This window comes from Candoia aspera, chromosome 13, assembly GCF_035149785.1.
Source record: "Candoia aspera isolate rCanAsp1 chromosome 13, rCanAsp1.hap2, whole genome shotgun sequence".
NCBI lineage: Eukaryota > Metazoa > Chordata > Lepidosauria > Squamata > Boidae > Candoia > Candoia aspera.
In genome coordinates, this window is record NC_086165.1 from 22221697 (window position 1) to 22244672 (window position 22976).

Genomic DNA, 22976 nt, shown 5'->3' on the forward strand with positions numbered 1-22976 from the left:
ATAAATTTATGGAGACTGTTAAAAAGTGCTCTCGGTTATCAAGCCCCCCCGGGTTGCGAAACCAACTATATTCAAGGTCTTACAGCTGAGACAAAGGACAAATTGCAGAAGTATCTAGCTCTCTTTGACATTGATCCTGTGGCAGAGGACACAGTGAATGCAGGCCAGCAGCTAATTAATTCCATAGCTGAAGCTAAGAAAGCTGGACTAAATTAATAGAGGAACTAAATATAAGTAGCCACAAAGCTTGGAGACTGTTGAGTCGCCTGAATAATGACCCAACTTGCTCTAGAGACTATGCCAACATGACAGCAGACCAAATAGCCAGTCAGCTCCTTAAGAATGGCAATTCTAACAGATTAAAAACTGCTCCAAGAAATTATTGATCAGGACCAAATATGGACGATTTTAAGAATGAATGGCAACCTTTTCTCGATTATATAAGGACAATGCAAAAAATAATATGTATATAGGATTTAGCAACTAAACAATCAAATAGAAATAGGGGTGACATAGATTGAAAATAGAGAAGAAGTTAAGAGAACACAACTATAGACCCAAAATCACAGTTTAGATAGTCGGAAACCACTTTTTAATCTTCGTTGTTTTCTTTCTGTTCTGTTTTTTTTTTGTTCATTGTTATATGTATTTGTATGTATTATGTTGTTTATGTTATTTTGTTTTCTAATAAAGTATTTTTAAAAAATGGTAATTCAGACCGAACGCTTCCAAAATATAAGATTAAAATCAATAGAAATGAGGATGAAACAACTAACTAATCGTCCCCTTTTACTATGGAAGAGCTGAGAGATGCCATAAGGAAGTATAGATCACAGAAAGCTGCTGGCTTGGATGGTATCCTTATTGAGCAGATAAAACATTTTGGGCCGAAAGCAAGACAATGGCTACTAGAAATGTTTAATGATTGTTTGGAACAATGTAAGATGCGTGGTATCTGGCAAAAGGCTAAGGTTATAGCAGTTCTAAAGGTAAAGAAGCCAACAATCCTAAGAACTACTGCCTAATTTCTCTCCTGTGCCATACTCACAAAATCTTTGAAAGAATGATACAAAACCACCTTACTGTAGCTGTAGAGCTACATATACCACAGCAGGCTGGATTTTGCCCCAAAAAAAGCTGTACCGCACAAATCCTTAACTCAGTACATTGAAGATGGATTTCAAAAGGGCAGCATAGCAGGAACTGTATTTATAGATCTTACAGCTGCATATGATACCATCAATCTCAGAAGACTGAAGTAGAAAGTGTATGATATGACTAAAGATTTTAAGCTTACAAACATAATCAGGAATCTGCTTCAGAACCATACGTTTTTCATGGCGTTCCAGGGAAGATGAAGTAGGTGGAGGAATCAGAGGAATGGCTTACCACAGGGTATGTATTGGCCCCACCCCTTTTCAATATTTACACCAATGATCAGCTGCTTCCTGCAGGCACTAACAACTATATATCGAGCAATGGCTGTACGGGAAAAAACATTTGAGGAGGTAGAACAATGCCTAACTGAAGCCCTGGAAGAGCTGAATCTATACTATCATGATAACCAGCTAAGGCCAAACCCAACAAAAACTCAGGTATGTGCCTTCCATCTTTGCAATAGGCAGGCTGCTAGGAAGCTGCAAATTACGTGGAAAGGAGTGTTACAACCCTTCCTTGCATTGCTACAACTCTAAATACTTAGGGGTTACTTTAGATAGGGCCCTAAACATAAAAACAGCACTGTATCAATACTAAATTGAAGGTCAGTGGAAGAAATAATATTCTCAGGAAATTAATGAGTTCTACTTAGGGTGCCAAACCAAAGGTCTTTAAAACAACAGCATTAGCCCTTTGCTATTTGGTAGGCGAATATACCTGCCCAGTTTGGTATAAATCAGCATATGCTGGGAAAGTAGACGTTGCTTTGAATGAAACTAGCAGAAGTATTACCAGATGTCTGAAACCTAACCTCTCTAGATAAGGTCGACCGCCTAGCTTGCATTGCCCTGCTTGCTGTCCACAGAGAAGCAGCAGCATATAGAGAGAGCCTTAAATCATCAGTATTCAAACAACACCCTCTGTATGGCCTACAACTAGCTCCTCAGAGATTAAAATCCAGGAAAAGTTTCCTTAGGTCAATGGAAGATTTTGATGAACTTAAAAGTAGAGTGGACCTATGAAAAGCTACAAAGAACCAACACTGGATGGAACCGGCAGAGTTGCTGGCACCTGGGTCTGGCGAAAGTTGGGAAGTATGGAAATCGTTGAACAGACTGCGCACAGGCATAACAAGATCCAGGGATACTCTGAACAAATGGAGCTGTCCGATGGCCTCTGCCCTTCGTGACTGTGGAGACAAGCAGACAACAACAAACATGTACACCTGTCCTTTGTGCCCTGATCAGTGCACATTTGAGGACCTCATGACAGCGCAACAGAACACAATTAATGTTGCCAGTTTCTGGGCAAGATCTGTTTAACTTTTATATATTTTAACTTTTATATTTTAAATTCTATGTTTTACAGTATGCCTTATTTTAATTGTGATGCTTCTGATACAAATAAGTAAATAAATGGTTTCCTTAAGCATAGCTGATTGAATAAAACTACTTGGCTCCTTTGACATGAGTCATGGTTTATACACTGCAGTAATTAGCATGTTCATGCAGCACAGAAAAGACAAAGATGAACAAGCCACATTATGGCTTTGTTTCATTAATAAAACTGACTGATGGACCAAATGATGAGGAGGAAACACTGTTTCCAAGGGCAGTTGGGGATAAACCCCAAGCATCTGGCCCTGACCAAAATGTGGTTGAACGGGAGAAAACGATGATCCAAGAATGGTTACTGAGTGCTAGAACAGCTGAGCAGAAAGTTGGCCAACCTTTGCTTGGAGGAGGAACAATCTGGAACGCTCCCAGGGCCACAGAGCAGTGAAATACGCATGCGGTAGCCAGAGGTTGAGCTTGAGAGTCCGGTTTAGAGGGAGAAAAAGGAAGAATCAACTTCCTGAAATGCCTCAAAATAGAACAAGCTGGAATTGGGGGGGGGGGCGATTAAGAGGGTAACCAGCTGCAAACAGATCAAAAAGCATTGTCAAACTACCGGATACAAAAGCAAGTTTTCTGCCTAAGGCTGAATCTGCCACCAGGCTTTCATTAAAATGTACCAAAAGGAATATACAACAGTCACTAAACTATTCAAAGGTCAAAGGAACAAGGAGAATAAGCAGGAGTCAAATCATAAACCTTGGCTGCCTGCCGGTGCCGTGGCATTGGGGCTGTTTATGGCTTACCCTTCTGGTTTATTTTTTAAAGATGCTGCTACTGCAGCAAATCACTGTCCTGTGGTTTAAAGGACGCATTCCCATTGGAGGGGACGCCCGGCTCACCCTGCCTTTCAGCTTTCACCTTTCACCCTGCGAACTACTAGAATATCCAGGTTTTTTTTTTACACGTGCTACTACCAAACCTGGTATCCGTCATCCTGTGCCTGAATCTTCCATTTTTCTCTCTCCAGGAACAAGATGTATATTTCACCCCATTAAACTTATTTCTGCCTGCTGTTCAAACTTGTCTGGATTTTTTTGAACCTTCTCTTCTAAAGTATTAGCCACTTGTCTTCGCTTTGGGTTATCTGAAAATTTTATATCCCCTCAAACCCTTTATTCAGCTCACAAATAAAAATAATTATCAGATACGACTTAACGGTATTTGTGACAAACCCATGCTGGCTCTCATGAACATGAGTTCCTCGCTGCTATTCAAGTGCTCACAAGCATTATTACTATTACAGGTAGTCTTCTGATTACGATGGCAATGGGAACTGGGAATGCCATCGCTAAGCGATGCAGCTGCAAAATGTGACATCGCGTGACCACATCACTTAGCAATGGCAATCCCAGGCAGTCCCAGTTTCTGTCATAACCCTGAGATGCCCGGGTCATTAAGCCAGAAGCAGCGGGAGTCCCAGGCAAGGAGCACGGGGGCGCCGCGGGGGGTGGGGGAGGCTGGGGGAGGGCTGGCAGAGGCTACACGCAGCCAGCAGAGTGCTGCAGGCAGGAGAAAAAGCAGGAGTGACTTACTGGGGTGACTTGCAACCTTCCCTGCCGGCTTCCCCATTGACTTTGCTTGTGGGAAGCCAGCAGGGAAGGTTGCAAACAGCGTTCATAGGACTGTGGCTCCCTGCGACATCATCGCAAGCCAGGCACCCGAGCATCCAGATTGCAATCACGTGACCGGGGGGAGTGCTGCAATGGACAGAACTTTGAGGATTGGTCATACGTCCATTTCTTCAGCACCACCATAACAGTCGCTGAACGAATGGACATAAGCCGAGGACTACCTGTACTACTACTAAAATGTATCTGGGTGGTCACTATGAGTTGACCCTGACCTGAGTGAACATAACCAGTCACCAGTGTATTGATGGTACCTCACCATGTGCCAATGGATCACCTCTCCCAGCAGTTCCATGTTGATAATCTTCCTGTTACAGACATCAAGCTGTATTTCCTGGGTTGACCTCCTTTCCCTCACTGAAGATAAGAACAGTGGCTGTTCTGCAGTCTTCTGGTTCTCTGTGGTTGTCCAGGAGATCCCAAGATCATAGTACGTGGTTCTCTAATCCCCTCTACTGGCTCCTTCAACCCTAGAATGTAAATCAACTTGAGTTAATTTAAATTAGCTAAATGCTCTTTCATCCTGTCCTAGACTGTCCTGAGCTCCAGCCCCTTCTGCAGTGTTGACCAGCGAGGACTTTGTTTCCCTCCTGAGAGAAGAGAGGCATAACACGGGAGCTGAGATGTTTTGCCCTCTCGCCTTGCTCACTGTCAAGCCTTCTCACGGACCTTTCTTGGGTCTACCCCCAAAGGCCTTTTTCACAGGTCTTGGCATGTCTCACACGTCTCAGCTCCTTCCAAGTTTCAGCCTGTCTGAGAAAATCCTGACACTTTTTAGTAGCCACCTAGAACTCTTTCCCGCTTCTGGTAGGCACCCCCTTTCCTCCTCAGCGTCTTAGAAAGCTCTGGGGGCATCCGGACTGGTCTCTGTCATGAGTAAGGATGGCGAGCAGGGGGCTCCCATCCAGACTGTCAAGCGCATGCGTAGCACTGGGGAATTGGTCAGCCATTCAAAGAGACACAGATCGGGACCGCCTTAACCCTTGGGGTTTATATGTCTGGGGTTTATATGTCTTCTTCAGTTTGTTAGGATTCCTGTTCAGTACTAGCAATAAATATTAGAGACCAGTTCCTTGTCTCAGTGTGTTTCCTGGCTGTTAGGACAGTCTCTCTCCCTTTCTGGTTGCAAGGATTGTCTGCCATTGTGTCTTCTGTGTCAGCACCTCACTTCAGCTAAACAAACACCAGCAGAAAAGAAGAAGGGGGGGGGGCTCCACAGCCAGAACACAGCCTCTCCCCTAGGTGATGATCAGTCTGTGGGGCAAAAGTCATGGGCATCGCTCGGTGCAGAGAGCAGGGCTGGCCCAAGACTAAGCAGAAAGGGCGACCTCCCGCCCCCCTCTGCCACCTCCCCATGCACATCACTTTTGCCGGCCCGCTTCTGTTGCCCCCAGAGCTGGGAGACCCGAGCGCAGCTGCTCCGTTCTGTTCAGATAAATCAGTTTGGCAAAGTTGCACGTTTACAACCTGAACGTGAAGTAAAACTCTATTGAACACCAGGAGAGCAACTGCTGAGTCAGCTTGTGTGTCTCTTTATTTGGACCTTCCTTGGCCTGCCAGTCCCTGCATGCCACTTCCCCTCCTCCCCCGTGCAAGGAGGATGAAGAGCAGCTTTTCAGGACTAGAGTCCAGTCTGGCATATTAAGAACTACATTGTGAGGCGCTTCACTTTCAGGTGCACAAATCTGTTCAAATCTCCAACTGGGTTTACAGGAAACTGTGATTTGGACCAAATGGAACGCTGCAAGAGTGCGTGCCAGCATCACCTCTCTGAGGTGAGCGAGCCGTGGCTTAATCCAGCATGATTAAAACAGCACAATGCAACTACACCAGGGACACAGCACGTTGTCTGCACCAAACCAACACACTGCACTATGGTGCAGTTAGCTGTGGCTCAGTAAATATGCCACAACTGGCATATTTGTGTGGAACAGATAAAAAAAGTTTTGCAACCAAGATTGCTGCATTCTCTCATGCTCTAAGCCATGATGTGATTTTTTTTTTGGCAGCCTCCTTCAAGCCACCCAGTGCTGCCTCCCCCTTGCTCTCCTCCTCTCTCAGCATCCAGTGCACAGGGCCACAACTAGGGTCTGTGTCACTCGGGGCAAACATGGATTCCGCGCTTATTTTGGCGCCCCCCCCCCCGCCCCAGCGCGGCGCCCGGGGCGTATGCCCCGGTTGCCCCCCCCTCCCCAGTTGCGGCCCTGCCAGTGCATGGAACCCTAGCCAAAGACATTTTAGTTTAGTATGTTGTTTGAGCCTACATGGTTAGTTCATGGTAAGATGCATCATACAAATCTACACAACGGAAGTAACTGAGTAAAGTCTGAAGAGAAGCTGGTCGTGGGAATGCAGCCGCCAGCGGACAAACGGACTTTGGCTTCCCCGTTTGCGCCGGGCGAGGCTGTTAGGCTGGTGCCTGCTACATTGCGAGGCCCGAGGACGCTGGGCGAGAGGAGAGCGGCAGCCCCGGCCGAAGTAGGCGCGGCTTGGCAGAGCGGCTCAAGCCGGGCAAAGAGCGAGCGCTCCCGGGGATCAGCCACGACACGAGACCCCCGCTCGCGAACGGAGCCCCGGGAGCCAGCGCATCCGCCCGACCGCCCGGGCCCCTCCGACGCGGCGGCGGCAGGAGGCGCTCGCGGTCCGGCCCGGGAGGGCGAAGGGGCGAGGCAGAAGGAGCGGAGCGGAGCGGAGCCGCGCCGCCCGCGCCCTCGTCCCGCTGCCTCTGGGCGGGCCCGGCAGCCGCCCTCGACCCCCCGCCCATCAGGGCAGCGGCCGGGCGGGGGCGGAGCCGGCAGGAGGGCGCCGCTCCCGCCGCCGGTATGGAAGAGGCAGCACGAGCCGCGGCCGCTGCCAGGAGCCAGGTTGCCCGGCGGGGCGTCGCAGCCCGGAGGTCGGTCGCGCGCCCGCCGCCGGCACCTTGAGGCCGCCCTGCCTGCTCCAACAGGCATGGCCCGCTCGCTGTTCCTGGTAGCCGCCGCCGTCGTTCTGGCCCGGGGTGGCTGCGCGGAGCCCCCAGGTGAGTACGGGGAGCGGGGCCCGGAGCTGCACGCAGCCCCCCCTGCCTGAAGCGGGGCTTCTTCCCGGCCGGCGAGGCGAGGCGAGGCGAGGCGGGCGGGGGGCGGGCTGGACGCGCACAAAGGTTGCCGCGCTGTCGTGGGAGTGTCGCGGCCCGCGAGCCCGCTTGGAAGTCGAGTCGCCCTGCAAGAACAAGCGCTGCGCGAGCCTCTGAACCGCCCGCCCGGCCCGGCTTCTCCGCGGGAGAGGCGATGCGGGGGGACAAAGGGATGCCGGCGCCCTCCAGCCCGCTCTTCTTTGTCCTCGAGCTGCTTGCTTCGGGCCCCCGCCCCTTCCTCGCCTCGGCTTGAGGCCCCCGCAGGAGCCGGAGCCTCTTGGAGGCAAGCTCGCCCACCAGCTGGAGGCCCGGGGCGGGGAAAACACTTCGCCTCCGACTGAGAGCCGCCAAGGTTAGGGCCACTTGTACCTGCAGAAGGGGGCCCTGCCTACAGGTGGGGAGGTGGCCGGGGACCCTCTTGAACCAGGTGGGAGGGAAGAAGAGCATCCTGCAGCCTCTAATCATCCAAACGCAAAGGCTCCAGACCAGACTGGAGATTTTCTTGTCCAGATGGGTTGGTGCCTCAGAGAGGTTCAGCTTGCCCCTTTGTCACCCTAACAAGGGGAGCATCTGCCAAATACGAGATGAATGTATGGGTAGCAGAACCCCTTGGGGCACCGCGCTGGTGGGGCGCCAAAATGAGTGCTGGGAGGGCGCAAAAATGGGCGCGGAATCCATGTTTGCCCCCAGGTGACACAGACCCTAGTTGCGGCCCTGCGCCCCCCCCCCCCCCCCCGTTCATTCCAAAGGGCTTCTTTCAGGTGCAGATCCCGGCTATGACGTGGTGCACCCCATCAGGGTCGACGAGAGCGGGGCCTTTCTCTCCTACAACTTGTCCCACCGGCTGCTGTCCAAACGGGCCGCTTTCTCTCAGACTCACCCAGGGGCCTTCTACACCCTCGTTCTCAGAGGGCAGCAGCTGAGGTTCAACCTGAGCCTCAACCCTCACCTCTTGGCTCCCGGCTTTGTTAGCGAGAAGCGGTACGGAGGCATCTCTCGGGCCTGGATTCGAGCGTCCAGCCGGAACTTGTGTCATATGATAGGGTCCGTTCAGAACCAGGACAGGAAAAGTGGGCTGGCAGCCCTCAGCACGTGTGATGGGCTGGTGAGTGTCTTGGGGCAGGGAGTCTTTTGAACGGTGGGGGGGGGGAAGCCTTGGCTCTGGCGTCCTTCCCAGTGCTGAGATTAAGTCCTGCTGGCCGGCCTTCAGGCTGAATTCCTTCTTTGTTCAACATCTGGTATAGCAATCGTTCTGTGAAGTCAGCACAAGTGCATCTCATAGTTTTGTTTTTCATAAACAGATGTATCTTTGGGGAGATTGTGTTCAAGAATATATTGCTGAAGATAATTCCACAGGAAACACACATGTGAACCCATTCCCACAGATGTTCCCCTTTGCTCCTCCACCCACCCCACCCACTCCAGGTTTGGCAGAAGGGAGTGAGGTTGGCGCAGAGGAGGGTTGTGTAGTGCTCTGGATTGGAAGGCAAGAAGGTGCTTCAGGGCCTGGGGGACCGGGAGCTGGAGGCGGGCTGTCTCCAGCTCCTTAAAGCTAGTCTGTCTTTTCCCAGGCTCAGAGCTGCTACCCCAGGCACAGCTCCTACAGGCTTCAAAGCACCTTTTTGCCTCTGGCTCTAGAGCAGCAATTTTCAAACCTCTTCAGGCTGCAGAACCCATTCATCCCAAAACAAAAGCCAAAACCAGAATCCCTGATCAAGAGCCAAAGCTCTAGTGATAAAAGTTGGCTGCATTTGAATGAAGAGTTTTTGGTCTTTGCCCTTTGTCTCTCAGGCAACCCCGTTACGTTCTTGGGGAACCTGGTTTGCGAAACACTGACCTCGAGTACTGTGTCGCGCACAGTGACCTGTGCTGCTTTCCTGAGCTTTCCAGGCCAGAGAAGCCTGGGAGGAAAATTGTCCTGCCTCCTCGGCCAGGTTCTGATCCCGGCGCCCTCGCCTTTCCAGGGGTCCGCCTTCCTTTCAGATCGGAAGGAGTCTGGAAGGGCCTTTTCAGACTAGCACGCATTACAAGAGTCGTTGGTCTGAGAAGGTGCTTCTGAGTTTGGACATCCTGGCCCAACGTGGCTCCCAGGGCTGAAGGGGGATCACCAACTCTCAGTGGGCCTTGAACAGCAGGCTGAGATTCAGAGCCCAGAGGATGCTGGGCCCAGAGAGACTGCATGTGCGTCTGGCGGGGCGCTCACCTCTCTTGGCTGCAGTGCTGGGCTGCCTCTGAAGGCCAGGCGTTTCTCGGTTGGCATGCCCAGGTTTGAGAGAGCGAAATGGATTTGCTCAGCAGATCTCAGAGGCAGCGTCCTCCCCATGTCTTGTCTTAGCTTAGCTTAGCTTAGCTTAGCTTCCCTGGGAGAGTCCCTAGGAGAAGAGGCTTATTCCACCTTCTTGCTCAACCGAGTGGGCTGAAAACACACATGCTGAAGTGGCGTGCCAATTTCTGCAGACTGAGAGCCTTTAGGACCCGCGACTTTCCTCCCCAGAAAGGCATCTTTCATCTGGCTGGCCAAGATTTCCTGATTGAACCGCTGGCTCCTAGCAACCCAAGGGAGAGTACAGCCCAACCGCACAGGATATCTCGACGCCACGTTCTGGAGCAGGAAGCCGGAGAGTCTGTTTCGGTCTGGAGCACAGAAGGGGACAGGAAGCATCCAGCCTCTGCCAGGACGTGTGGAGTGCGAGGTAATGTTTCCTGATGTGGGAGTCACGTGTAGGGAAGCCTCCTAACCGGTTCCTCACCGCTTGAAGCCATGGTTCTGTGTCCTCTCCTTGGGGGAGGAATGGTTCTCTTTAGGTGTTCTGGGCTCTTCCGCGTGGCTGTGCTGAGGTGCTGTCCTCCCGCCTGAGGGTTGGTGAGGCCTGCCCCGCCCTGTTGGCTGAGCTTTCCTGCCCGGCTTTGGTGCCGCTGGGGAAATTCCCCTTCCCCCGCATCCCCAGCGCCTGGTGAAGCCCCCCTGCATGGCTGGTGGGCGGCCCTGGCCGGTGCGGGTGGGTGCCAGGAGAACAGGAGAGAGGCATGGCTGCTTGTCAGTTGCCCGGGTGATGGAGGGCAGTGGCCAGCAGCTGGAGAGAGAAAGCATGCCAAATCTCGGGGGGGGGGGGTTTGTGGTGGGCCCCTCCAGATGATGCTGTCTTTGGGGTTTAGCTAGGAGACTGAGTTCCCAGCGCGAAGAGAAGATTTCAATTACAGTTGTAGAAAAATCTGAAGAAACAGCTGGACAAATAAATACCATTTCCAGTGCAGGTTAAGGGAACTGTCACAGTAAGAGGAGAGCTGCGTGAGTCTGGTAGCCCAAAAGCAGAAGACGTCTGGGAGCACTTTTCTGACTGACCAGTTTTATTAAAAGATGCAGCTCACCAAAGCGTATGCCTTTTAATAAAACATGTTAGCCAAAAATGGTGCTACCGGACTCCTGTGGCAAATATTTTCTGCTGCAGTGATTAGCCCATAAATTCAAAGCAGCAAACTTTTCCTTTTATAAAATGGTTTCCCCCAACCAGCATTTTGAGAAGCCTATTGATTGTACACCCATCTCTTTTCTCATAGGACCAAACTTTTGGTATTCAGCCTGTGCCCTTCCCCCTTCCGCCCCAGCTCTGTTTACATTGCGGAAGTCCACGCTAATTGCATTTGCACGATCAATGCTACATCTCCTTGGCTGTTCATTTCCTCTTCTCCAGAAGAAACAAAACTTGTTCCTTCACCCTGATTGGTAGTAAATGGAACATGGTGGGGGACCAGCTGGAGCATATTAGTCTTCCGGCTGCAGAATGGCAGCCCATAATAAGACAATGCCTTCATTTATCCAAAACATCCAGCTAATCACTGGGCGAGGGAAATGGTTGAGTGTGCAGTTCTGCTTATTGTGTTCAAGGTTGCTGAAACTGAGTCAGGGATGACCCAGAAGAAATAGGATCAGGCCTCCTGGGGAAAAAACACTTAGGCAGAAGGGTTTCCCCCTCCTTCAGCGAAGCTGAGTGGCGGTAGAGTTGGGACAGATAAAAGAAAGGGGCTCTCCAGCCAGCCGCCCTGCCTGCTGCCCCCAAGAAAGGCCCAAGCACACCCAAGCGGCCCCTTGCCTTCGCCACTTCCTAGACTGGCGGGAGGGGGGCAGGCCCCAGCTGCCCCAGCTTAGGTCTCTGGTGTTTGTGATGATTGGGTGGTGGAACCGCCAGTCAAGGAAGGCAACATGGGCACCTCCTGTGAGTTTATATTCTGGAGGGAGGGGTCCCTGGGAGGGCGGATGGCAGGGGGCTTGAAGACCGGGTTGTGGGAATAATGTGAGGGTCTGAGTGCCAGGAAGGCTGGGCCGCAAAATCTTTGGACAGTCCTTTTTCAGTTATTTTATAAAAGTTAAATCATCTCTTCCTTTAAATGTGAACAAAGTGATTGCATCATCCTGCACCTTTCCCATGTTCCACCTACTCACATTTTGTCAGCAACAAAGAAGTACAGGAATACAAAAGGATTTCTACCCCAGAAAAGGGTTTAGTGGTAGCACCAAAACAAATACATCCTTTAGGGATTCCAAGAATTACTGTAATGGGAGGGAGGGAGGGAGGACCTTCAGCAACCGAGTGGGTAGGCAGCAGCATGGAAGCCACGTTTCCCCCTTCTTCTGGCCCTGTCCGAGGGCAGCTTCAAGCGGGACAAAGTGGATTGACTTTGGGACCCATTTTTCCTTGGGGGGATGTTGGGGACTGGCCAGGAGGGTGATGGCTTTCGTGCTGGGAGAGTTTTTGCCAACCCCAGAATGGATGGAGAACACTGCAGCTTAGCCTATAGTTCTAAGCCATTAAACCACCAACTAGATGGGCTTCAAAAGGGGCAGAAGGTATTGATGGCTGTGCATTTCTTCCAGCAACGGAGGCCATTGGCTTGTCCCCCTCTTCTCTAGGGGTCTTAGCTCAGGGGCAACTGGTTGGCTATAGGGGAAATGAGAAGTGGCCCATGACTGGGTCCGGCAACTGGGCTGGTAATGGGCTATGAGGCAGGAACAGAACAAGAACCAGCCAGAAGTCAGAATTGGACACGGACAGGTAACTGGGCAGAACAGAACAGGAACTTAGCAAAGGTTATTTGAAAAGTACAAAAGGAACCATGTTAGTGGACACAAGCTTCTTTTGGGAAATATCCTATTGTCTACTCTTGGTTGAATCCTCTTGGTTGGCATTTGATCTGTTGATTTACATACTTCAATCTGTTTAATGTTTGTCTTGTATTTTACGTACATTTGTAGGCCTGCCCATGCAGTTCTTCTATTGAATTGTAATATATTTTGTTGTTTTACCTTTTTTTCATGTAAGGTACATGAGGATACCAATTTTTTTTTTGTCCATTGCATGTTTGTAAAAAATCTGCTGCTAGTAATAAATTTGTTATTTGGACACAGTTCAGGAAAATGTTCTCAGCATTTTTGGAGTGGGTATTCCAAAGTTTATTACTGAACATGGACCTGGCTCAAAGGATTGTAAGAAACAGGAGCAAATTTTTTACTAGCCCCCTGCCCTCCAGAGCCACACTTAATGGACTTTAGAAAAGTCGTAGTCTAGCACATCTGGACAGCGTGAACCAGTTTACTGAATGATTTAGTATCCACAGTGTCTTCTGTTCACCTGGCTTTAATTGAATGCTCACCTTGCTTGGCCATATCTGATGGGCAGAATTCAGCTTGGATTGAAACAGATGTACTTCCATCATGGGAAACATTTTTCCTTACAAAAGTAAAGTTGCTGGTATAGGAAAGTTAGCTACTTTTAAAAAAAATTGGAAGCTTTCTCTCTGCATGCTTGGCTGCTTGAGACAGTTAAGAGCACTAGTGATCCAATTTGTGTGCGTCAGGGTTCCCATAGGCCTAATGTCTGGATTTTCATAGGCACGAACCCATATGACCCATAGGCTGAGTGTCCTGCATTTATACAACAAGGAAGATGCTCCAAATGCTGTCTTCTCAGGGATATCAGAAGATTTTCAGGTGTCTTCAAGGCGGATGGTGGCACTGTGACTCCTGGATTCGGGGAGGCATCGTGGGGGGCAGGAATGGATGGGTAGAGCCTGGTTCCCAGCTCTAAAGCAGGATGGCTGGAGAGCTCAGTTCCTTCTGGAGGAGATGGAGACCTTCAGAGTAGGCCACCATCCACAGTGAGATCTCACCATCTCCCCCCTTCTCCCATCTCAAGAAAACCCAAAAAACTCAGAAAAGTGGAGAGAAAAGTGGGAGGAGAAGCAGCGGAGGAAACGGCGGATCAAGCCACGCTCTGTCAGTAAGGAGAAATGGGTGGAGACCCTGGTTGTGGCTGACACTAAGATGGTGGAGTACCATGGCAGCGGGCATGTTGAGAAGTACGTCCTGACAGTCATGAACATGGTGAGTGCTGTGAAGGCTTGTTGGCTGTGGTTCCTTTGCAGAGCAGACCAAGATGTACCTCAGCTGAGGCAAGGGTTGCATTTCTGAGCAAAGTGAGAGGTTTGGGCTGATCTGGTTGTACGAAACGTTTGGGATGCATTTGTGGAACAAGGAGGGGGGGCTTCCCTTCCCCTGTGCAGAACTCACCAAGTGGCTCTCTTTCTCCCACAACACAGGTGGCTGGTTTATTCCATGATGCCAGCATTGGGAACCCGGTCCACATTTCCATTGTGCGTCTTATCTTTCTGGAAGATGAGGAGGTAAAAAGAAGAAGGTTGTCAGACTGCTTCTACTCATACCTGCAGGTTCAGGACAAAGAAGACTCAGGACGTTCCTTCCATTGCCTCCAGCTGCTCTGTGTCAAGTTCCTCTGTGATGGTCCCTATTTATTTGCGTGTCTTGTCCCTTCTTCCTGCGGCAATTCCACCGGGTTCTTAGGTTCCCCAGCAGACTTCGCTGCAGGTTGCTTGAAAGCTGGTCCAGGCAGCTGCCAAAATTCTTTTTGCATACGAACCTCTTTTGGCTTGGCTGCCTTGATGATTTCTTTTTTAGGGTATATTCTGTAGCATTTTTAGTCTTGCGTGCCATTCTAATAATTAAAAAGATGAAGGTCAAATTGAAAAGGTTTTAAATACATTGTAAGAATAATAACTGTTGGGGGAGGTAGTGTGCATTTGTGTGCCACTGATGGAAAGGCTGCAAGATGTTCGGGGAGGAATTTGTGCATTTCCTGGGTGGAAAGTGTCTTCAGGGGCAGGTCAGCGTGTCTCTATAAGCCGCCCGAGGAGTACTTAGTAAACTCCAGCAAGCTCCCAGGGGGGCTCCTCTGCTGCCTCATGACAGAGCAGAGCTTCCTGGGAGGCTGGCATGGTCAGAGGAACTTCAGCAGCGGCTGTGAAGCCATCACGCAGCATCCGAGAAGGGAACCAACCTCGCAAGTAGAGCGGGAACGCAGAACTCGGGCATATTCTCAGAACCCTAAACAGGAGTGTCGCTCTCTGTGAGGCCAGTTTACCTTATGGGATTGTTGCTGGGGGGAAATTAGGGAAAACATCTCCCCCCCCCCAATACTGTAGGAAGAGAGCTGCGTTAGTCTATGGTAGCCAGAAATCAGGAGGAGCCCTTTTCTGATCCGCACATCTCATTAAAAGGCATCGGCTCTCATGAGCTGCAGCTCCCTTTGTTAGATGTATGGAGTGGCTGGACTGATGGGGGATTTAAGCTGGAATGAGGCAGGAGGGGGCAAAAAAGGGGTCATAAAGATGCAGGTTGCACATGAGATGGATGACAACACCTTGTCAATAACTGTAACGTGTTAAAAACCCACTGCATTTGTTCAGACTTTCTGAGATTGTTGAACTCATATAAAGGTTTTAGGCAATCTCAGCTTTAGAGGAAAGGGGAAATAATAATGATAATGATAATAATATCTTATGTTTCTTTTTATATGTATAGTTTTTAATTGTTTTAATGGTTGTCAATGGTTTGCCAGCAATGATAATCATAGCAGTACGATATCCCTGTCTGTTAATTGAGGGCTCTAATTTTCTTTCTGTAGGAGGATCTGAAAATTAGCCACCATGCGGACAACACCTTGAGAAGCTTTTGCAAATGGCAGAAGGCCATCAACCCCAAGGGGGACGCTCACCCGCTGCACCATGACGTTGCAATCCTGCTCACCAGGTATCCTTGGGGCTTTGGTGCTGTCTTAAGGTGTGTCACCTTCACTAAAAGTGAGGAACTTCTTGAAGGGAGAGCGTGCATGGTGAACATTGTGGAGATTGTGGCCCCACACCAAACTGTAAAGGCGTCTCACATGTTCTGTAGCTGGATGTGAAATGCCAGAGCGTGTTGGTTTGCTTCTGTTTTTGAGTGGCCCCTCGTTCTTTCCCAGAGTTTTCCAGTTGCTGATTTATTTTCCTTCAGCCTGGCTGAGTCTTGCTCAGTACTGTGACTACCCTTTTGTTCTCTCTGTGTGCTACTCCCTGATCTGGAAAGGAAGGACATTTGCACCGCCATGAACCGCCCATGTGAGACATTGGGCCTGGCCCACGTCTCCGGCATGTGCCAGCCACACCGGAGCTGCAACGTGAATGAGGACACGGGTCTCCCCTTAGCCTTCACTGTGGCGCATGAACTGGGACACAGGTAATGTTGCAGCCGGGCCTCTTGGCCTATCTGAGATTAAGGCCGAGCAGAGATTTGCAGAGGTTGATCACCGGAAGGAGGGTGTGCTGGCATGTTCAGAGCCTGGGAGAGATTCACAGTCTGGCCACCTGCACATGCCCCAGTCCCCTGGGAAATGGTTCATGGGGTCCTTTAATAGAAAACCCCCCAGAAGTCTCTCCCTTAATAAGCTGAGAGATACTGTAAATTGGGTTCTGAAGCGAAAGCTGTCCAGTTGCCAACATTTCTGTAACCTTACTCCATTCCATTTTTATGAGTCACATCGAGGGAATTCTGGGGGAAATCTTAGTTTTGGTTGTGGTTGGCTGCCAAGGGCTCGGCAGAAGGTGTTCAAAGCGCATCTTCACCTATATGGGTGGTGGGGAGGAGAGAGACAAATGTACAACTGCAAAACAACAAAATAATCCCTTTTGGGATCACAGTGGACAATCCTAGATCGTTTGCTTTCTGACCCTGATTTTTTTAAAGCTCTCTTTAGCTTTCTATTGCATAGCAAGTAAAAGGACAGGTATTCCTCATTTAGCAACCACAGTTGGGGCTGGCAGCTCCATTGCTAAGCGAAGCAGTCGCTCAGGTCTGCAACTGGGTGTGTGTGCAAGCGGGGCATGTGCTGGGGGGGCACCAAAATGAGCATCGGGGGTGCCAAAATGAGCACTGGGGGGGTGTGCACCAAAATGGGCATGGAATCCATGTTTGCCCTGGGTGACACAGACCCTAGTTGCGGGCCTGCAGTCACTAAGTGGGCAACCATGTGACTGCAACTGTGCTTTCTGGCTCAAAACTGACAAGGCTAATAAGTTTCATACCTTTGGCTTTTGTTTGTCTCCTAACCACTCCCCACCCTTTGGAATGCTCCCCCCCCAGGCTGGGATAATTAGCAAGAAGGGAATTAATGTTTGTATTTACATTCATTGGAGAGGAAGGGATTACAAGGGAGTAAGCAGGCACACAATGGGGAATGCACATAGAAAGGAATGCACTGGTGGTGGCAGCTGCGAGTGCACTATGCAAACAGCCAGTGTATTCCCCATTGTGTGCCTGCTTACTCCCTTGTAATCCCTTCCTCTCCAGTCTCTTTGCTCTGCAAGGGGAAAAAAAAGGAAAACAACAGGTCAGGCACAGGACGACATGTACTGACTGTAACGGCAATCATGTGACAACACCGTCATGGGACAGCACCATCATAACTTTGAACGGTCGCTGAACAAGGCAGTCAGTAAGCTAGGACTACCTGTAGAAAACATGTTCGTCATTTGTTTAAAACCCATAAAAATGGTCAAATGCTGAAGTCATAAAAATGGGAAATCCTGCAACTTCGAAGAGGGCTTCCTCTGGGAAAAACAGCTGTGATTCTCAAAGCCCGTTGGTTTGACTGTTGTTCCTCAGCCTGACCCTGCAACTCCCGCCCATGGTTGCCCACCTTCAAGGGCGGTCTAGAGCAGCGTTTCTCAACCTCAGCAACTTTAAGATACGTGGCTCATCTCCCAGAATTCCCTAGCCGTTGCCAGCAAGACCTTTGCAAGTTGTTTGGTCCTAAGCAGATCTGGTGATCCTTTCTGGGTTGTGACACTTCCCCAGCAGCCCAGTCACCCCCTCTCGATGCATTGCCGCCCCATCTTCTGCCCCCAGGCTTGCTGCTTACCCTTTTAAACCCCACCCAAAAAGATGCTTGTCTAACCATCGTGGGCCTTGGGCAGGGGGGTCTTCACTAACAGCCAACTCCTGCAGAGATGCAGCCATGGATTGAAACCCCTGAGCCTGGCTGTTCCTTCCACCCGAGAAGGTCTGCTCAGCAGAAAGTTTTATGCGGGGCGGTTGTTCTCTTGCTGCCCTTGTTATGTGCCTGGAAGCCCGGCGTTCCCCGACCTGCCTCCCGGCCCTTCTTTTGACTCCCCAGAGGATCCGGGGTGCTGCTGCAGAGCCCCTTTGCCCGCGTGTCTCACTGCCTTTGGGGGCTGTGCTTTTGCAGTTTTGGGATTCAGCACGACGGAAGCGGCAATGACTGTGAGCCAGTTGGGAAAAGGCCTTTCATCATGTCTCCACAGCTCCTGTACGACACGTCGCCGCTCACCTGGTCTCGCTGCAGCAGGGAATACGTCACCCGCTTCCTTGAGTAAGTCTGCGCCTTCCGCTGCTGCCGCCAGCTCCTTGAGGAGTCAGTGGGAACAGAGAGGCTTCTGATCCCCCCATTCTTGAATATTTATCTCTAGTTTTGCTGCGTTTAGAACAGTTGCAAGCTGCTTGGGAAAGCTTTTTGAAGGGCGACATACAATATCTTAAAATAAAGCAGAAGGTCCGACTCCAGTCAGTCTCCTGCTTAGGAAGTCAGCAAAGCTTCCTGGTTAAACAACTCAGTTGGGTTCTTAAACAAGCCTGCCGAGGTGGCAGCACCGCCCACGCCGGTTTGGGAGGTGGATCTCGTCCTGGAGCTCCTCTGGCCTCCTGGGCGTGGGAGTGATCGGGCTGCAGGTCCCTGCCTGACGGTGCCTGCTGCTGCCCTGGCTCTCCAGGAGGCCCACGTGCCCACTGCAGATCGACAGCTGTCCGTTTGCATTCTCTCTGGCTTCTGCCTAGAGACGTCCATCAACCCAGATGGCCTGCAGCCAAGGGGGAGACGGTGTGGGACTCTCCCCCCAGCCAGCAAGGACCCTCCTGGAATCTCCCTCTTGCACCTCCTTTGCAGTTGTGCAAGTCTGATTTTTGTATAAAGACATTTAATTTTTTTTTAACCTGGATTCCTTCTGCTGCAACCTTCAAAACCTGTTGGGTAGCAATTCCAAGACTCCGTGTTTGAGGGGCCATTAAGAGCCACCTTCTCTCCACCCTGACCAACTTGCCTGTTGGATGCCACCCCCCGGGCAAGAGCTGTTCCTCCAGGAGGTGTGTGTGTGGGTGGGCAGGACAGCTCTGAACAGGTGGATGACCAGCTCTTGGAGGAAATGCTGAGCCACATTGGTCTGTGTGAGCTGCGGTTGCCGGGTGGAGGCTGCAGCGGAAGGGCTTGCCAGCACCTCTCTGGATCTTGAAGCGGGAGAGGAGGGGGTTCTCCAGAGGCTAAAGCTCTCTGTTTCCTCTTCCCTCTCCTTGTGCCCTCGGTGAAGGAGGCAGTGGGGCAAGAGTCATCCCAGATGATGTGTTCTGGGTCCCTTTCCAGATCGCCGTCAGACACCCGCCCCCCGATGCTCCAGCTGCTTACTTGGGTGTGTCTCTTTGCAGCCGGGGCTGGGGGCTTTGTTTGGATGATCCCCCGGCCAAGGACGTGATTGACTTCCCCTCTGTTCCTCCGGGAGTCCTCTACGATGTCAGCCACCAGTGCCGGCTCCAGTATGGCGCCTACTCCACCTACTGTGACGACATGGATGTAAGGAGGGGCAGGCCGGGGAGGGCTTTGTGCCGTCGGGGAAGAGTCACTCTGGGAAGGGGCCCGTCTGAGGCAGGAGCATTTTGGGAAGACCGAGGGGTTTGCCGGGTGCCTGAAGAAGGAGGTAGCGTCAGCCTGCGACTTTGGGTCTGATTAGAGAATGTGTTTATACACCTGCCGCTGTTTTAAAAAAGCAAGTGATGAGCGGGACGTTGGCTGCTGCTGGCAGCTCCGTTGGCTTTGGGGGCAGAGGTTTCATGAGGCTTCGTTATGCCGCACATTGCATTGCATTGTGCTGGCTCTCATTTGCTCCTTTGCAGCATCTGCGCTCTGCTTCCTGATGAACAGGGCACTTGTGGCCACTCACAAAAATGAATTGAAATCATTTATTGAATTAAATCGCACACTTAAAAGCCATCAGTATTCCAAGCAGCAGCAGGGGACAGAGGTGTTCCTCCCCAAGTTCTGAACCTGTCAAGAGCACAGCAAACGCTTCCCTCATACAGGGAAGCCTGGGTCCTCCTCCTGGCCAGAGATGCCTCCACCGTTGGGAAGAGACGCACCCGGGGGTCTCCTCGCCTGCCCCCGGGCTGCTTACCCCGCTCGGTGCTGCTGCGCACGAGAGAAAGCAAGCCGCAGTTTCAGCACAGACAGGGGCAGCTCAGTGCATTTCCTTTCTTTCTGCAGAGCGTCTGCAACACACTCTGGTGCTCTGTGGGGAGCACGTGCCATTCCAAGCTGGACGCAGCGGTCGATGGCACCAAGTGCGATGAGAACAAGGTACGTCTTGGGCCTGGCCTCGAGCCTGTCTCTGTGCCAGAGAGCCTAAGCCCCGAAGCTTCTCCCCAAGTGCCTTTCTGGCCAAGTCCTGCCGCAGAGGCAGCAGGGGGCGTCTGCAGTCCAGTCCAAACCCCACAGCAGAACCATTGAACTTGTGAGTTTCCTTAAGCAGGCATGCTTGGCAGGATGCTGGGGAGATAAAGCTGCCCCTGACGCTGCAACTCATGCCATTCCCTGAATTGCTGGGCCCTGGCTGGGCACAGGGAGGAGGCGTCTGATGGGCAGATGAGAGCAGATGTCCAGTGAGGGAGTAGCACTGGCTCCTTTTCGGAGGCAGCTGCCACTCTCTCTCCCCGGGTGTGGTGCTCAGGCGGGGTGGCCATTATCAACTCCAGCCATTCTTGAATGCAATGAGTTTTCTTGAGTCCTTTTCATGAACGGGTTGGTTGCCTGTTTGGGAGCTGCTGAAAGAGGGAGAGTTGTTGGGTAGGGGTGGCAGAGTGCCGTCCTGGGGTTCTCTTGGCAGCATTAGTATCCTGGCTGATGCCCCTTCTGGATGGGCTGCCTGGCTCAAGCTGGCAAGTGCTTTTGCTCCTGCCAGGTCCAGGAGGCAACACTGGGCATTTTGCTCCCCCTCTTGGTAGTTTCTGCAGCCTGCTCACTATCTTGGACCCGACACTGCCTTATCTGGAGGCAGAGTCTGCCTTGCTGGCAGGGACCCTCTGGACAGGAGGCCCGGCTAACACCCATTCACGTGCCACAGAGCGTGCATCCAGTGTCTTGCAAAGCACCATCTTTTTAGCTGCCTGGGAAGGTGCTCTGGAGACTTCCGCTAGTCAGAAGCACAGCAGCAAAATTTCTTACCACACTGCAATGCTTCACATCACCATTTCTTCTGGTTTTCAGCTTTTCTGAGCCCAGCTCAAAGGTATCAGCCACCCTTTGGTTCTTGGCCCAATTTCAAAAGCTCTCCGTGTGCGCACAGTTCAGACTTCTGCAAGCACCAACCTGCCATTAGCAGCCCAAGCGACAGGGCCAGAGAGGACCATAAGCGGAGGGGCGGTCCCCTACAGCCCTTTTTGGTCCTTAGCCGGTAATCTCTGATAGGCACCCTTGGAGGGGATGAGACTTCAGCTAGCAGTAAGTGAAAAGGTTGCCTGCCCCTCCAGGGAGCACCCTGCGCCCCTTCATCCCCCTGATGGCCGTCTGCTTGTTCCCTCCACAGTGGTGCTTTAATGGAGAGTGTGTGAGTGTCGGGTACAACCCGGAGTCCATCCACGGAGGCTGGGCAGCCTGGAGCTCTTGGGCAGCCTGTTCCCGGACCTGCGGGGCTGGAGTGCAGAGCGCGGAGCGGCAGTGCAACAGTCCTGCGTGAGTGCCTGGCCTTCCCGCCCGAGAAGCGCCTCTCAGAAGGGGAGTCCTGGTTCCCCTAGAGCAAGGCCTTCTCCTTCAGGCTCCTGGCCCCGATGTGTGTGGCTCCCCAAATTGCCCCTTTCCTTGAATGGGTCCTTTGGCCCTCATCAGTCTGGGGACCACCAAGAGCCCCTTCAGCTGGTAGGATGTCCCCAGAGATCATGTGGTGCTCGCTTCCAGGAGCTCATTGGAGCAAAGGCTGGTTCTTTCTGAAACCAAAAGTATATATTTCCCACAAGGGGCGCTTTGCACAAGGTTTTTACTCGGCAGTTGTCCTCCTCCCCCCCCCCAATTTTGTGACTCTCATGTTTCCCCATTCCTGCTTCCATTTCAAAAGAGCAGGTGCAGTTGTTTGGGGTACAGTGCCAGGATCAGGGGAAGAGATAGTTCTGGTCAAATGGCACCTGGACTCCTGTGTCCAGTTCTGGTTGCCACAATATATAAAGCGCACCGAGGAACCGGAAAGAGTGCGGAGAAGAGCAACAAAGAGGGTGAGGGGCTTGGAGGCTAAATCCTGCGGAGACCAGTTAAAGGGACTTGGTCTGTTCAGCCTAAAGAAGAGAAGGCTGAGGGGGACATGAGAGCAGGAAGGGATGTCCCAGGGAAGAGGCTAATTCTCCATGGATCCTGAGGGTAAGACAACAAGGGTGGAAGCTTTCCAGAAGGTGAGCCAAACCGGAAATAAGAGATTTCCTGACTCTCAGAGCTATCAAGCTGTGGAACAGCCTCCTTCCTGGAGTTGTGGGTGCTCCATCGCTGGAAGCTTTCAAGAAAAGATTGGTCAGCCATTTGTTCGGGATGGTATGAGGTTCCTGCCCTGGGCAGGGGTTGGACATAAGGTCCCTTCCAACCTTACGATTCTTTTTTTTTCTTTTTTTCCCACAATAGAATCTGTGAGGAGGGGTAGAGAGATTGCATTGCTCTCCAGGGCTTGGGAATAGGAGCTCTCTGGGCCATTTCTAGTCTCTCTTGCCACCCCCCCTTGCCTTCACGCAGCCATCGTTCCCTGGTTGGAGCAGTTTCCTCTCTCGTCTTCAAGGGCAGGACCCGCTGTCCCTGGCTGGAGCTGCCCGAGGGGAGAGGAAGGACGGGGGGAGGGGGCTGGTTCGGTTCCTGCCTGGAAACCTATTTGGCTCAGAGAGCCCCTCAGGCAAGTTTAACCGCATTTGCTCCGGGGTGTTTTTCCAGGGCCAGGACGGCTGCTGGTTCCAAGCACGCTTGAGAGGCGATCAGGCCTGAAGGCTTCAGAGAGCTGCTGCTTGCATGTCAGATAAGCGTTATCAGCCACCCCACTCCAGTGTCTCTAGGTGGGGTGGCGAGACCCCTGGAAAGGCAATTAGAAGTGGTTTTTCTTGTGACTATAACAGGGTAAAGGAGCAGGTTAATGTTTCCTACTGAGCCTAAGCAAGAAAATGAATGTTTCCAAAATATTTCAGAATAAGAACATTTTTATGGTATCAGATAAGAGATTAGCATCCTAGATCAAAGGCCACCCTGCCTTAAAATACCCGCAGAGAAA

At 51.4% G+C, this 22976-nt stretch overlaps 1 protein-coding gene across 1 annotated transcript in view; it reads left to right on the forward strand.

The window, feature by feature from the left end:
- Positions 1-7808: 7808 nt before the first annotated feature.
- The window catches only part of ADAMTS7 (ADAM metallopeptidase with thrombospondin type 1 motif 7), a 74227-nt gene continuing 59059 nt past the window's right edge, over positions 7809-22976 (forward strand). The window contains exons 1-11 of the mRNA XM_063314392.1: positions 7809-7812; positions 8060-8403; positions 9793-9991; positions 13490-13677; positions 13893-13976; positions 15275-15399; positions 15715-15864; positions 17873-18016; positions 19120-19264; positions 19952-20044; positions 21270-21415. Of these exons, the coding sequence (XP_063170462.1) occupies positions 7809-7812; positions 8060-8403; positions 9793-9991; positions 13490-13677; positions 13893-13976; positions 15275-15399; positions 15715-15864; positions 17873-18016; positions 19120-19264; positions 19952-20044; positions 21270-21415 (1622 nt within the window). The remainder of the gene's footprint in view (positions 7813-8059; positions 8404-9792; positions 9992-13489; positions 13678-13892; positions 13977-15274; positions 15400-15714; positions 15865-17872; positions 18017-19119; positions 19265-19951; positions 20045-21269; positions 21416-22976) is intronic.